The following is a 15,224-nucleotide window of genomic DNA, read 5'->3' as shown; positions in this document are numbered from 1 at the left end:
TTGAGTGTTATCAAGTTGGAATACTCTTTCCTGGATTTAAAGACTGAAGGGACAATATCATCTAACTCACAGGTGTAAGTCTGTGGATTGAGAAACTAAGGCAGAGCCAAGGTGAGAACTCTAGTGGCTTAACTATTAATGATGGTTTTTCCTCCTGTGGAAGGAGAGCTTCTCTGGAGCCGTGAGGCAACCTTCAAAGATTATTTGACTAATGCCTTTGCATCTAAGAATAAATTCAATTTAATGAGCTTTGCTCAAGTCTAAGCATAATTCCATGCTTGTCAAGTTAAAGGCCTTTCATGGTCTTAAATGCCGTTTGGGATTTGGGAGATGGCTGTCCTATATCAGTTCTCAGGATAAAGAGCCATTTGCTTATTTAATCTTCTTATAGTTTGGAAAGCAGATTCATGGAGAAAATGTACAATGCTTTTTGGGACCATCTGAAAGAGCAGCTGTCAAGTATTCCCCCTGACTTCACCTGTGCTCTTGAACTTCTAAAAGTAGTTAAGGAGGTGAGTAACCAACTTCCCATTTGTGGACACGAAGTTCCTGGGTATCCCAAACCTTTGGGTTGTTGATGGCTACCAATATCCTAAGTAGCATACTTCTTTTTTGAACATTGTCTACTACTCATACAGATAAAATGGAGAAGCTTCCATTTTATTTGTATGAGTTGAAGCTTGAAAGTGGAGATATACTGCTGTAACAACACAGTATATCATTCAAGTAAACAGATTATCACTGAACTCTCACAATAACTTATACTTTTGAGTCAAAGCCTATTTCAAGTGACCCTAAAGGGTTTCTTTACCTATTTCACTTTGCCCTTTTAAGTCAAACAATCTAAAGATGTCATTATCCCTTACTAGAGTGCCTTGTGATGGTCTGTTTTTAAATATTCTTTATATCCTGCACATTTTTAATCACACTTTTAGTTTCATTCATACCTTTATCTTATTCTTTCCAGAAAATGATATTTGCAGTTGGCCCCTAAATAAGAATAATATACTCCATAAAAAATTCAAAGACCTAATTTCCTGACCCCCAAAAGATACAGGCTTGGATGCCTTTGTCTTAAGGGGTTGTTCTTTGGAGAAAGTTGGGCATTCTAAACTTTTGGATTTTCCTTTCTACATAGATTCTGCTATCACTGCTATTGCCACGCCAGAATCGTCTAAGAGCAGAGATTCACGAGGCCTTGGACATGGAGCTCCTCACACAAGAAGCAGAGCACGGGGCCCTGGATATCACTCACCTGTCTGACTACATTCTCAATTTGATGACTTTGCTATGTGCACCAGTGCGAGACGAGGCCGTGCAGAATCTAGAGAACATAAGGGATCCTGTGCAGTTACTGAGGTGAGAAGCTAGATGATCTAGAGGTGAGAAGCTAGATGATCTATTCCTGAAATCTGCCTTAAAACATCATGCCAGAAAACTGAGTCAGATACTGTGTTAGCCCTGGCTTGACTAGCTCTTCTAAACTAAAGAACTGACTAATATGTCTCTTTTCCTTCCTGGATGATTGGCTTCTATTTTTCCAAGGACAGATTCTCAGGAACACTTTGATGATATTTAGATCTGTTGGGGTCCACTGTAGACATGATGTTGCTAAGAATTAGAGTGCAGCATTCTTTCTTCTAGGTATTTCAAACAGCCCTCTCCCAGATCTTCTCCTTAATTTGAGCCCTGTGAGAAGACAGGAACAAAGTTTATACCTATTTCACAGCCAGAAGAATAAAATCCCAGAAAGGTTAAGTGATTTGCCCAGTGAGTTAGATAATTCGATCGCCATCAGTATTTGACAGGCCGAGTTTAGGTGTATGTAAAGCTTTTGAGTGTTATCAAGTTGGAATACTCTTTCCTGGATTTAAAGACTGAAGGGACAATATCATCTAACAACTACTCAAATATAGTTGTTAAGGCCCTGGTCATTTTCCTTCCACTGACTGCTCTTTTTCTGAGAAGATAGAATGGCTAAACCAGTAAGAGCCCTAAGACTATTAGCTAAAAGATGAGAAGACATATATGTCCCTAGCTCTGCCAGCAACTGACTCCGTGGCCTTGGGTCTCTGACGATTGTATCTTTATTTGTAAACTTAAGTGTGAGTTTTGTTTCTGAGATCCCTTTTAATTCTAAAATACTGTGCTTTTAAGACTCCTTGCTTGTTTCATCTCTCCACACTAGATTTCTATTCATCTCATAAATATTTGATTTCTCCCTATGACAGAGGTATCTTCCGTGTTCTGGGCCTGATGAAAATGGACATGGTCAACTATACAATCCAGAGCCTTCGACCCTACCTACAGGAAAATTCCATCCATTACGAAAGAGCTAAATTCCAGGAGCTCCTTGACAAGCAGCCTAGTATGTTTAAAATTTAAGGGCAGGAAAGGGAGATTTGACCTTGGCCTGACTGCTTAGAGTGATAGAGTATTTTCTATTTTTTAATAGAAAGTTTCTTTCTTAGGTAAGGGGTAGGGGAGAAAGGGTATTTCTCTAAGATAAACATGGGCAAAATCATTTCTTTATTGACTTAAAGTTTATCTTCAAGCACTAGTATTCAAGCCTTGAAGTCTGAAGATACAATTTTTTCCCCTTGTATTTTATAGATCTCCTTGATTGCACTGTAAAATGGCTAACCAAAGCAGCATCAGACCTCACTGCAACATCTCTGAGTTCCTCAAACTCTCCCACCTTCAACATGACCTGTTCACTTACCAGTCAGGAAGCTCACAAATCAGAGTGCCTCACTCCCACAATGATATTATACCAGGGTTACCTAAACATCCTTCTCTGGGATTCTGAAAATGGAGAGTTCCCCGAGGTAGGAATGTGTGTTGGAGCATTACCTTTCTGTCTGTATTCAATGCTTCCTTTGTAGGCTCCCTCTCATAGTTCCGCTCTTCCCCACCTTTCCAGACACTGATGATGGACAAAATCCGGCTGCAGGAAATGGAGTCTCAGTTGCACCACTTAACCATCTTGGCCTCAGTCTTGTTAGTGGCCAGAAGTTTCTCTGGTAATGTTTTATTCAGCTCACCTGAATTTGTGGATAAACTGAAATATATAACCAAGACCCTAACAGAGGAATTTAATTCCAGGTACGCTTCATAGATCTTTCTTAGACTTGAACATATTATGTGGTGGTTTTTTGGTGGGGAGGGGGACATAGACAGATCATGTATTAGTGCTTATTCTTTATCAAAGCCAACACAAAGGACCTTGGGAACCATTTGCAAAGATTGTTGATATCTTTTGATAAGTTGTATTGAGGCTTGAAATAGAGAAAAATAAAACTTCCAAAGAGCAGAGTGTGGAGGCTAGTTTGCTACAAATAATTCATGATCATGTTGCTAAAAATGAGTCATTATATACTTGACTGGGGAGCACTATATTTGTGTGTATGTTTACATAAATATATATATATATATATATATATATATATATATATATATATCTCCAGAAGTTGACCAGTTGGTCAATAATATCAATTGATCACTGCATGCAGGATACCATAACTTAAGTAAAAAGAGAAACTGGAAGTTCAGTTCTTAAATATATGTGGTATTAAATAGTGAAGTAGGAAAAACAACCATGAAGAATAGTCAAGGATATCTTAAAACAATAAGTAAAGTTTATGGGGCTAAAGAATACTGAAGAGATCCAAGTTTCAAACCAAACCCCTGGCCAATTTACCTTGTTTTCTTTGAAATGGAATATAGTACTATATGTATGAATTAGCACTTTTAGGGTAGCAACAAAGGTAGTTCAGCTGCCCACTAGGTCCTCTTATCGGTTGGGAGTTGGAATTTCTGTTGCGTGGACCTGGCTTTGCCCCTACGCCAGGGTCACTCTTTTCTTTTTTTTTTTTTCTTTTTTGGTGAAAATAATGGACTAACTGCACAGATAAGTAATCTAGGAAAGGATTTATTGATTGACCATTGTTTTTTATTCATTTCTCATTTTTTCAAAGATATTTTTTTTATTTTTTATTTTTTTAAATAATAAATTTTATTTTTATATTCCCCCATACAATTGCAAACGCCCCATTCTGACCCCAATCCTTCCCCTCCCGCCCCCCACCCCCCAAAAAGTGTCTCTGGTTCATAGTTTTTTGTTGATTTTGATTTTCACTTTCTTATATTCATTTTCCTGGTCCCTTATTTAAGTTTTCTAGATTCCTGCTATGAGTGAGACCATCCGGTATTTTTCTTTTTCTTTTTGGCTTATTTCGCTGAGCATGATCCCTTCCAGCGCCATCCATGTTGCTGCAAATTGCATGTGTTTATCTTTTTTGAATGCTGAGTAATATTCCATGGTATATATGTACCACATCTTCTTGATCCAGTCATCTATTTTTGGGCATTTGGGTTGTTTCCAAAGCTTAGCTATTGTAAACAGTGCTGCTATAAACATAGGGGTGCAGGTGTTCTTTGGAATTGATGTTTCTGTGTCCTTTGGGTAAATACCTAGGAGTGGAATTGCTGGATCATATGGAAACTCTATGTTTAGTAGGTCCAGAAATCTCCACACAGCTCTCCATAGTGGTTGGACCAGTTTGCACTCCCACCAACAGTGCAGAAGAGTTCCTTTTTCTCCACACCCTCGCCAACATTTGTTGTTGCTAGTTTTTTTAATATGTGCCATTCTCACTGGTGTGAGATGGTATCTCATGGTAGTTTTGATTTGCATTTCCCTGATGACAAGTGATGTTGAACATTTTTTCATATGTCTGTTGGCCATTTGCATTTCCTCTTCAGAGAAGTTTCTTTTTAGCTCTTCTGCCCATTTTTTGACTGGATTATTTTCTTTGTTGTTGCTGAGTCTCATCAGCTCTTTGCAGATTTTTGTGATCAGTCCTTTATCATTAGTGTTGGGTGCAAAAATGTTCTCCCAGTTGGTGGGGTTTCTCTTTGTTTTTGTTATTGTCTCTTTTGCTGTGCAGAAGCTCTTTAATTTGATGTAGTCCCAGCTGTTTATCTTTGTCTTCACTATCACTGCTTTGGGTGATGTGTCTGTAAAGATGTCTTTGATGTGCAAATCCCGTAGTGTTTTGCCTATATTTCCTTCTATGTATTTTATGGTTTCAGGTCTTATGTCTAGTTCTTTAATCCATTTTGAGTTGGTTTTTGTGTATGGTGTGAGGTAGTGGTCAAGCTTCATTCTTTTGCATGTAGCGACCCAGTTTTCCCAGCACCATTTATTGAACAAACTTTCTTTGCTCCAATGTATAGTCTTTGCTCCTTTGTCAAAGATTAGTTGACCATAAATCTGTGGGTTTATTTCTGGATTTTCTATTCGATTCCATTGGTCTGTATGTCTGTTCTTGTTCCAATACCATGCAGTTTTGATGATTATGGCTTTGTAGTATAGTTTGAAGTCTGGGCGTGTGATGCCTCCATTTCCTTCTTTTTTTTTTTTCAGTAGAGCTTTGGCTATTCGGGGTTTTTGGTGATTCCATATGAATTTCATCAATAATTGTTCTATTTCTTTGAAGAATGCCATTGAGATTTTGATTGGAATAGCATTGAATCTGTATATTGCTTTTGGTAGGATGGCCATTTTAATAATGTTTATTCTTCCAATCCATGAGCAGGGGATGTATTTCCATTTCTTTGTGTCTTCTTCTATTTCTTTTTACAGTGTTTTATACTTTTCTTTGTGTAGGTCCTTTACCTCTTTTGTTAGATTTATTCCCAAATATTTGATTTTTTTTTGTTTCGATAATAAAAGGGATGGTTTTTTTGATTTCTTCTTCAGATTTATTGTTTGTGTATAGGAAGGCTACTGACTTTTGCGTGTTGATTTTGTATCCTGCCACTTTACTGAATTGATTGATGAGTTGAATTAGTTTTTCTGTGGAGATTTTGGGGTTCTCTATGTATATTATCATATCATCTGCAAATAGTGATAGTTTGACTTCTTTTCCTATTTGGATTCCTTGGATGTCTTTCTCTTGTCTTATTGCTCTGGCTAGGACTTCCAGTATTATATTGAAAAGCAGTGGTGAGAGTGGACATCCTTGTCTTGTTCCAGATCTTAATGGAATTGCTTTCAGCTTTTCCATTGAGAATGATACTGGCTGTTGGCTTGTCATAGATGGCCTTTATGATGTTGAGGTATGTTCCTTGTATCCCAAGAATTTCAAGGGCTTTTATCATGAATGGGTGTTGCACTTTGTCGAAAGCTTTCTCAGCATCTATTGATATTATCATATGGTTTTTATATTTCTTTTTGTTGATGTGTTGGATAACGTTGATTGATTTTCGGATGTTAAACCATCCTTGTGCCCATGGAATGAATCCAACTTGGTCGTGGTGAATTATCTTATGGATACATTGTTGGATTCTGATAGCTAAAATTTTATTGAGGATATTTGCATCAGTGTTCATTAGGGAGATTGGCCTATAGTTTTCCTTTTTTGTGTTGTCCTTATTCGGTTTTGGTATTAGTGTAATATTGGCTTCATAGAACGTGTTTGGTATTGTCCCTTCCTTCTCAATTTTTTGGAAGAGTTTGTGAAGGATAGGCACTAATTCGTCTCTGAATGTTTGGTAGAATTCATTTGTAAATCCATCAGGTCCTGGGCTTTTGTTTTTGGGGAGGTTTTTGATTACCATTTCAATTTCGCTGCTTGTAATTGGTCTGTTTAGGTGTTCTATTTCTTCTTTATCTAGCTTTGGGTGATTGTAGAGTTGTAGGAATTTGTCCATCTCCTCTAGATTGTTGAACTTGTTTCCATATAACTGTTCATAGTAGTTACTGATTATTCTTTTGATTTCTGCTGTGTCCGTTGTGATTTCTCCTCTTTCATTTATGATCCTGTGTATTTGTGCTTTCTCCCTTTTTTCCTTTGTGAGCCTGGCTAGGGGTTTGTCTATTTTATTTATTTTTTCAAAGAACCAGCTCTTGGTTTCATTGATCTTTTGGATTGTTTTTTTAGTTTCAATTTCATTTATTTCTGCTTTGGTTTTTATTATTTCTTTTCTTCTACTGGTTTTGGGGTTTTTTTGTTGTTCTTTTTCTAGATCTTTGAGCTTCGAGATTAGGTTGTTTCTTTGAGTTCTTTCTTGTTTTTTGATGTGAGCTTGTATTGCTATATATTTTCCTCTTATTACTGCTTTTGCTGCATCCCATACATTTAGGATATTGGTGTCCTCCTTGTCATTCAATTCAAAGAATTTTTTAATTTCTTCTTTGATCTCCTCGTTAGTCCAGTGGTCTTCCAGTAGTGTGGCTTTTAATCTCCATGAGGTAGGATAGTTCCTTGCCTTCTTTTTATGATTTATTTCTAGTTTGATGCCTTCGTGGTCAGAAAAGATGGTTGGTATGATTTCAATCTTGGTGTATCTGTTGATGTTTGTCTTGTGCCCCAGTATATGATCGATCCTGGAGAATGATCCGTGTGCGCTTGAGAAAAATGTGTACTCCGTTTTTTTTGGGTTTAGTGTTCTATAGATGTCTGTTAAGCAAATGCTCTAGGTCCTTATTTAGAGCTTTAGTTTCTTTACTTATTTTTTGTCTTGTTGATCTATCCATTGTTGATAGTGGTGTGTTGAAGTCTCCCACTACGTATGTGTTTTCTCTGATGTCTGTTTTCAGAGAGGACAACAGTTGTCTGATATATTTTGGTGCTCTTTCGTTTGGTGAGTATATGTTAATGAGTGTTATTTCTTCTTGAAGTATTGTCCCCTTAATCATAATGTAGTGACCATTGGGGTCTCTTTTTATTTTTTTGAGTTTGAAGTCTGTTTTATCTGATATAAGTATAGCTGTTCCTGCTTTCTTTTTTGGCCCATTTGCTTGTAGGATTGTTTTCCATCCTTTGACTTTGAGCCTATTTTTATCTTTTGTAGCTAAATGTGTTTCCTGGAGACAGTAAAAGGTTGGGTTTTGTTTCTTAATCCAGGCTGCAACTCTGTGTCTTTTTATTGAAGAGTTTAGTCCATTTACATTTAGAGTTAATATTGATATGTTAGCATCTGTATTTGCCATTATGTTTGTCTTTCCTTTGATTTTATTTATTTATTCTTTTAATAACTTTTTTTTTTTTTTTTGGTCTTCTTTCGTTGTTATTCTTCCCTCTGAGGTTCTGGCTTTAGGATTCCTTGTAGTATTTTTTGGAGTGGGGGTTTAGTCGTAATGAAATTCCGGAGTTTCTCTTTGTCTGGGAAGGTCCATATTCTTTCTTCATGGAGGAAAGAGAGCTTTGCGGGATAGAGTGTTCTTGGTTGGCATCTGTTTTCTTGGAGTCTATTGACTATGTCCCTCCACTCTCTCCTGGCCCGTAGTGTTTCTTCAGAGAAGTCTGATGTCAGCCTGATTGGTTTTCCTTTGAATGTTATCTGTTTCTTCCCTCTTGTTAGCTTCATTATTTTTTCCTTGTCCTGGACTCTTGGGAGCTTTACTATTATGTGTCTTGCTGTGTTTTTCCTTTCGTCGTGGAAGTTTGGTGTTCTTCTTGCTTCTTGTATATCAATTTTCAGCTCCTTCTTCGCATTTGGGAAGTTCTCTTCAATTATATCCATGAATATTTTCTCTGTTCCTACATCTCTCTCCTCTCCTTCTGGAATTCCTATAACTCTTATATTTCCTTTCCTCATGGAGTCAGATAGTTCCCGAAGTCTTTCTTCATTCTTTTTCCTTCGTACTTCTCTTTCCTTTTCTGTTTTGGTTCTTTTTATTTCTGTGTCTTCAAGAGTACTTATTCGCTCTTCCATTTCACCTATTCTGCTTTCATTGCTTTTCCCAGAGTTCTTTAGTTCCTCCATTAATTCTTTGATCTCCTGCATTTCTTTTACTTCCCTCTTTAGGGACTCAATTTCCTTCTTCTGATCTATCACTTTTTTAATCATGGCAATTTTAAATTCTCTTTCTGGAAGGCTCAGAAGTTCTTCCAAGTTGCTGTCGTTGCAATCTGGGGAGTGGTTTTCTTTTTGTGGTGTGCTTCTTTCCTGAGGAGTTGTTAGGTTGCGTGTAGTTCTTCTACTCCCTACTGTCTGTTTTCTAATTTGTCGTATGCGTTGGGACACTGTGTTGCTCGGACTGACTGGCATCTTGGGTGAACTTCTCCGCTCCCCTCTGTCTTCCTCTGTCTTCCCCTCCTCTTCCAGGAGCCATCTCTGTCTTCTGGGGGAGCTTTCTGCTGGTTTTAGGCAGTTTTTACTGAAGAAATGTCCCTGTTCTAAAATGGCGAAGCGGGATGCAGTCCCTGTGCCTCCGGTTTCAGGCACACTCTTCTGCGCACCCGGTCTGCCCCGGACGTGGGTGCCTGCTCCCTCTGTGGGCTCAGACTGCTGGTCGGAAGGGGCCTGGCGTGGGCTAACTTCCCGGCTGGCCACTGGGTCCTCCAGAAGCCTTCTGCCCTTTTCAAGCAGTCTTAAGAAATTTCCTGTTCTATGGGGTGTTAGTGACTTTTTTTTCCTGGTCACTAGGTGGCGCCAGAGATCTCTCCTATTGTCCTTGGGGGGCTGTTTTTCGCCTCCCCCCACCCCGTGGGACAGGGAACAGAGTGGGAATGGTAGGGTACACCTCAACAGCTTTGGGGTCCTGTGTCTGCCTTGTGCCCCACCGTCGTGTAGAACCCACGCCCCGAATTTTCGTGCCCCGGGTCTCAGTTCAAAGCCCTCAGTTCCAGGACGCGGGCTGTAGCCCAGTTCAGTGGCACGGGAATGGCGCCTTTTGCACCGCTCCCGTGCCTGGGCGCCTGGTTCCTGCTTACTCAGGGAGGGACCTTCACCTCAGTGAGGACCTCCGCGCGTCTCCCCGCAAGCCTAGGTCGCAGGCGCGGGTACCTGGGCAGCCGCGATCCAGGTCTGCATTTGCTTTTCAAGCGCGCCAACCAGGGTCACTCTTTTCTATCTTTCATTGTCTAGACCTGATGAGGTTATGCTGAATGTGAGTGAAAAAGTGACTCAGGAAATCCATGACGGCCTCAAAGGCATGGGCCTCACTGTTCTGACCAACGAAAACAAAGCATCTCTTACAGGGCAACTCCAAAACATTGCCAAGAAGGACAACTGTGTTTGTAATGTCATTGGTAAGAATCTTCATGGTGGTGGTGGGAAGGTTCAAGAATGTGTAAGAGGTGTAAGTCGATCCAGCCCTGTAAGTCAGTTACCAGATTATTTGAAAATGGAAACGTATGATCATTGGGAATGTTTCTTCATCCATAATGTGCAGGGCTGAAATGGATCTCTTTCAGTTTGAAGAGTGGATGTATGGTTTTAAGGTGGACCTGCAGTTAAGATATGTCACTTATATGTGTGAGAAACTAGCTCCCTAATCCTACTATGCCAGCCTGGTCATTATTTAATGACTTTCCAAAATGTACATTGGGAAACTTTGTCCATCCCATATGGGCCCTGCTCCTCCATAACTGATGTTGACTTAGTCTGTAGGATTCCATGGTGAGATGGAAGCAGGGAATTTGGCCAGCTTGCCTCTAACTTTTGTACTTTAACATACTCTGGTCTGGGTGTGTGGGCCTGAATTTGGTACGCTGCAGTGTGTACCCTCAGAATTTCAGGTACAGTATCTAGGGTCCTCTTGCTAGGTCAAATGAACCACAGGATCTCACTTAAGGCAATGAAATCTTAAGAATAGCCAGAACTTTACTAGCTCATCATCTTTCAATAATGCATTCTTTAGGAGCCTGATAACATTCCCTCCTCCCAAACAAAAACAAATCTTACATGTTTTACTTGAATAGGTCAGTCAGTGAATATCTCCTTTAACTTAAAACCTTAGTGAAAAGAGAGTACAAGGAGATTGTGAATTTCTTCTGAAATTTCTTTGATTTTCCACTTGTCTCTCTCTCTCTCTCTCTCTCTCTTTTTTTTTTTTTTTGCTTTCTTATAGATCGACGGATTCGTCTGTTTCTCAAATGCTGTTTGGTTCGTGGCATGCAGGAGTCTCTGCTAGACTTCCCCAGAAGCTTAATGCTCATTGAAGGGGAGCTGACAGAACTAGGCTGGAAGTTTGTCAATCTGATGCATCACAATCAACAGGTCTTTAGCCCTTACTATACTGACATCCTGGAAAATATCATCAATCCAGCTGAGGCATGTAAAACAGAATCGAAACCTACCCAATAGTGCTGGATCCCAGTTATGGATCCAGGAACCAAGGGAGAGGGCTTAGCATGTTCCTGGGAAGAGAACACCTGTGGCCAGTGAAGCATCCTATCCTCTTCCTCACCGCAGCCAGCAACCAGCACACAGAGCTGCAAGGTTCAAGCACACACTCACACTAGCTGGCCCAACCCCCTTCATTAAAATAAACTTTTGAGCTGTGAGAAAACCCTTTTTTCTTTTGTGTTGCAACTGAATCCAGATTCTGTGCCCTGATCCCCATACTAGCTGAGAAGCCAGTGGGCCCTCAGTTTTCCTTTCATTGGAGGATCACTCTTCAACACACTGGCTTGAGAAGGCAGCATAGCATCAGGGGCAGCATTTTCTCCAGTAGAAAAGTCTTTTTCTTGGGGGATAAGCAAACTCTTTGCGAAATTATTCAGACTGTTAGTGAAAGTGCTTCTGGAAGTCAAATTCACTAAGTCAAATTCAGTTCAAGAGGAGACATAGATCCCCATTTCCAGCACCACATTTTCCCCTAATTTTATTTATTTTAAAGATTTATTTATTTATGCATACAATAACTGGGGTACAGGCCAGCGGTGCAGGGGGTGAGAGGATTTACCAGAGACAGAGCAGGGAACAGAATAGGCAGATTGACTGAAATACACTGCTGAGGGGAGCAGCGGGCGAGACAGGAGAAGTCATCTGCACCATGTGGGTCACTTCCCTGGCCAGCTGGGGATCGAACTCATACTGCAGAGGCTGTGGATAGCTTCATAGTGCTGTGCTTAACCCTATGCGCCACCAGGGAGGCCCTCCTCTTAATTTTAAAGGATGCAGCCAGTAGTAAGAGCTCCCACTTCCTATTCAAGTACATGGCTTGAAGCAGTATGGAAGTTGAGAAGTGGGTGAAAGGTGGTTACTAGCAGGCATTCAATTCTCTTTTGTTCCCCTCCCTCATGTGAACCTCACGGCAACCACAAAGCAAAAACCTATAGTAAATGCACAAAAGATCAAGGGAAAGTAATATGCACACACCACTAAAGGAAGTCCTAAACCACAAAGGAAGAGAGCAATGAAAGAAAAGAGGAAGAGAAGGCCCACAAAACTTAGCCACTTTTTTTTTTCCTGCTTGGTGGAATCTGCAGTTGATGCTCTCTTATATTTTGCAGTTCATTTGTTGTATTCTTGAGTTCCAGAATTTCTTTGTGGTACTTTTTAAAGCTTTCTATCTCCTCCTTGACCTTCATTTCCTAACTTCATTTGAGATGTTTATATGTGTTTCTTCGTAGCTGGCCAAGTCCTTAAAACAACTATTTTGAATTCTTTGCCAGGCAGTTCTTTGCTTTCATTTCTATGAGGTCAGCTACTGGAAAATAACCTTGTTTCATTTATGCTTTTGAGAGTTACCTTGTCCCCCCAAGGCTCATGTTGCTGTCTTCACATTTGAGGAAACAATCACTTCCTCCAGACTTTATTGATTTTCTCCAACACAGAGAGGCCTTCCCAGGTTAGCCAAGCTGGGGGTCCTGGGCGTCTCAGAGACCTTTTCTATGGGCCAACCTGCTGCACTCCTCTATTTTCTCATCGAAGGAAGTGTTAGGATTGTGTGCCTTCTTTCTTTTGCACAAAGCCAGAACACAGCCTGAGAGCCTCAAGTCTTTTTCCCTAGGGCAGTACCCTGAGGCAGTCAAGACCATGCCTTCTCCCAATTCAGCAGGGTTGAGCCGGCTCTCTATAGGTGCTCAGGCATGATCTCCAGAGGCTCCAGTGCATGATCTACAGGGGCATACCTGGGGCATCAGCTGGGGGTGGGGTGGGGAGAAGGGGCATGCAGAGTACTGGGGCGGGTCATGGGCTAGTGTGGTTTCCAGAGCCTTGCATTCTCTGTGGTTTGCAAGTGAACCTCTTGGTAGAGTCCATAAAGGGGTTAGTAGAAATTGGGGCCCTTTGTTGAATTTCAAGTTCCATTTGCTGTGAGCCCTTGCAAGAGTCCCCTGCTCTTTGCTGTCTGCAGACAATTCAGCCGTGCCACTCTTCTCCGTGTTCTTGGTGTGACAAGAAGGAAGTGGGCCTTTGGGGAGCATCCTGCATGGAGGGGAAAGCCAGGTGCTCACTGTACACTCCCTTTCCACCATGGGAGGAATAGAAGTTTGAGGGTTCTCTCTCTTGCCACTGAGCTATGCAGTCTTGCAAGAGGGGTGACCTTGGCAAAGTGAAATTGTTCTTCATACCCTCTTCAACGTGTCTGCTCTTGGGTTTTCTTTTTATTCCAAGAGGGTAGTGGACTGAACACCTGAGCTGCCACAAAGGTCCTCCTGCCCGTGTATGATTGTCAGAGTCAGCCTTTATTTGGGGGGCAGGGATAAGGACTGAAAACTATTCTGGCATCTTGTGATGTGATGTCACATTCTAGATGGATTATTTGAGCAGCAAAATGTTTGAATGCAAACGAGGCAATCTGGAATAATGTTAATTCTCTCAAGTAATTTAAAAATGGATGAGCCACAGTTATTTATTTTTAATAAATTTATTCGCATAGTTTTTTTTCTTCCCAAAAAGGTACTGGAGGGCCTCCCTGGTGGCTCAAGGGGTTAAAGCACAGCACTATGACGCTATCCACAGCCTGTGCAGCATGAGTTCGATCCCCGCCGGGCCAGGGAGCTACCCACATGGTGCAGCAGAACCTCTCCTGTCTCACCTGCTGCTCCCCTTAGCAGTGTATTTCAGTCAGTCTGCTCTTCTGCTCCCCACTCTGTCTCTGGTGAAACCTCTCACCCCTTGCACCTCTGGCCTGTACCCCCTTTCTTGTATGCATAAATAAATAAATCTTTTAAAAAAGGTACTGGAGAATCATGCCCTCATAATTGACACAGCTCAAAGTGTGGAATTCCTGCCTTCTCACTCCCATCCATCCTTTGCCTGGAAGAAGTTTGCACTATGGATGTGATTTTCCATGTATATGCTTTGGAAAGTCCCCAAGGAGTCAGCCTCTTGCCTACATCTGAAATTTAAATTGTGAGGGGACTACCTTCAGCACTTTGCCATGGAGCAGAATCTGCAACTGCTTCTCTTTCCCAAATTGCTTAACACTGGTAATAAAGTTACTTCAAGATAGTTAATTTCACAAAGGAACAACAAAAAGCATGTTTTGAATATGATTTCCATAACGATACAGACCCATCTGACGATATCTCCTTATACTGTTGCTAGGTGAGTCAATCTTGCCTTCTGAAAGTAAACTCCCATGGGACATCTAGATTAGTTTTCCACATTTGCATTTGAACCCAAAGCATTTAACTTAACATCACAGCTATCCTGTTACGCCCATTTTCCACTTCTGTGTTAGACAAGCCACTCTTCCCAAGCCACTAACATTCATCTCAAGATGCCAAACAGAACAGAAAATCAGAAAAGAGAAAAAAATTCTTCTCATTACGTAATGAGGTCACATGCAAGGGAAATGCCTTAGCATCCTGCCACACCTAAATAAGCACAGCGCCTGATAAACGTCGTTCCTAGCCGGGACCTGAGACGTCCATCATGCGCCAGAGTCACCTCCTGCTACAAGGTATTCTAGACAGTGCTCACCGCTTCCCATGGAAGTAAGCAAATGACTTTTAAGAGGACCTGAGAAACTTCTGATAATCATCTCACAGAAAGATTGATTTAAGTATCAGGTCTGATGGAGCTGAACCTGAGTTAAAGAAAGCCATTGTTAGCATCCCTAGATTTGCCTTTTGGTGAAAGAAGCTGAACACAGGTGGGCTAGATGAAGTTCTCGGGCATCTTTGGCTGTTCATGTCTATTACTACGTAATCTTGGGAACCGGGTGTGGGACTGGTATCAGGTCTTCATGTCAGGTTCCATCCTGTATAGTGGATGCGCCCTCTACCCAAATGAATGTTCCTCAATAGTCTCCCTTGCAAACAAGTATATGCCTCCAATTTTGTATCCTGAATTGACATGTGTCCAAAATAATTCTCCCAAATTAACCAAAACCTACTGACCTGCCCACACACTGTCTTTGTATTCTTCACTCCAAGCATCGCGACTTCCTTCAATAGACCAAGAACCCCACACAAATCTCTAGTCCTCCTTCCGTACTTCAAATTGAAACACAAAAGAAAAGGCAGTTAATTTAT

The 15,224-nt window shown here is 40.9% G+C and overlaps 1 protein-coding gene across 1 annotated transcript; it reads left to right on the top strand.

The window, feature by feature from the left end:
- Positions 1–401: 401 nt before the first annotated feature.
- LOC311187620 (T-complex protein 11-like X-linked protein 1) lies at positions 402–11,100 on the top strand (the record flags this gene model as incomplete). The annotated part of the gene is made up of 7 exons (XM_084258966.1): positions 402–512; positions 1,139–1,359; positions 2,232–2,368; positions 2,614–2,828; positions 2,924–3,105; positions 9,880–10,043; positions 10,865–11,100. Exons 1-7 carry the CDS (start codon positions 408–410, stop codon positions 11,098–11,100), a joined length of 1,260 nt encoding a protein of 419 aa, XP_084115092.1. The 5' UTR covers positions 402–407.
- Between the last annotated feature and the right edge of the window lie 4,124 nt (positions 11,101–15,224).

The sequence above is a fragment of the Talpa europaea genome (assembly GCF_964194135.1).
Source record: "Talpa europaea genome assembly, chromosome: X".
In the NCBI taxonomy this organism is placed as follows: domain Eukaryota; kingdom Metazoa; phylum Chordata; class Mammalia; order Eulipotyphla; family Talpidae; genus Talpa; species Talpa europaea.
This window is presented reverse-complemented; position numbering and strand designations above follow the sequence as displayed.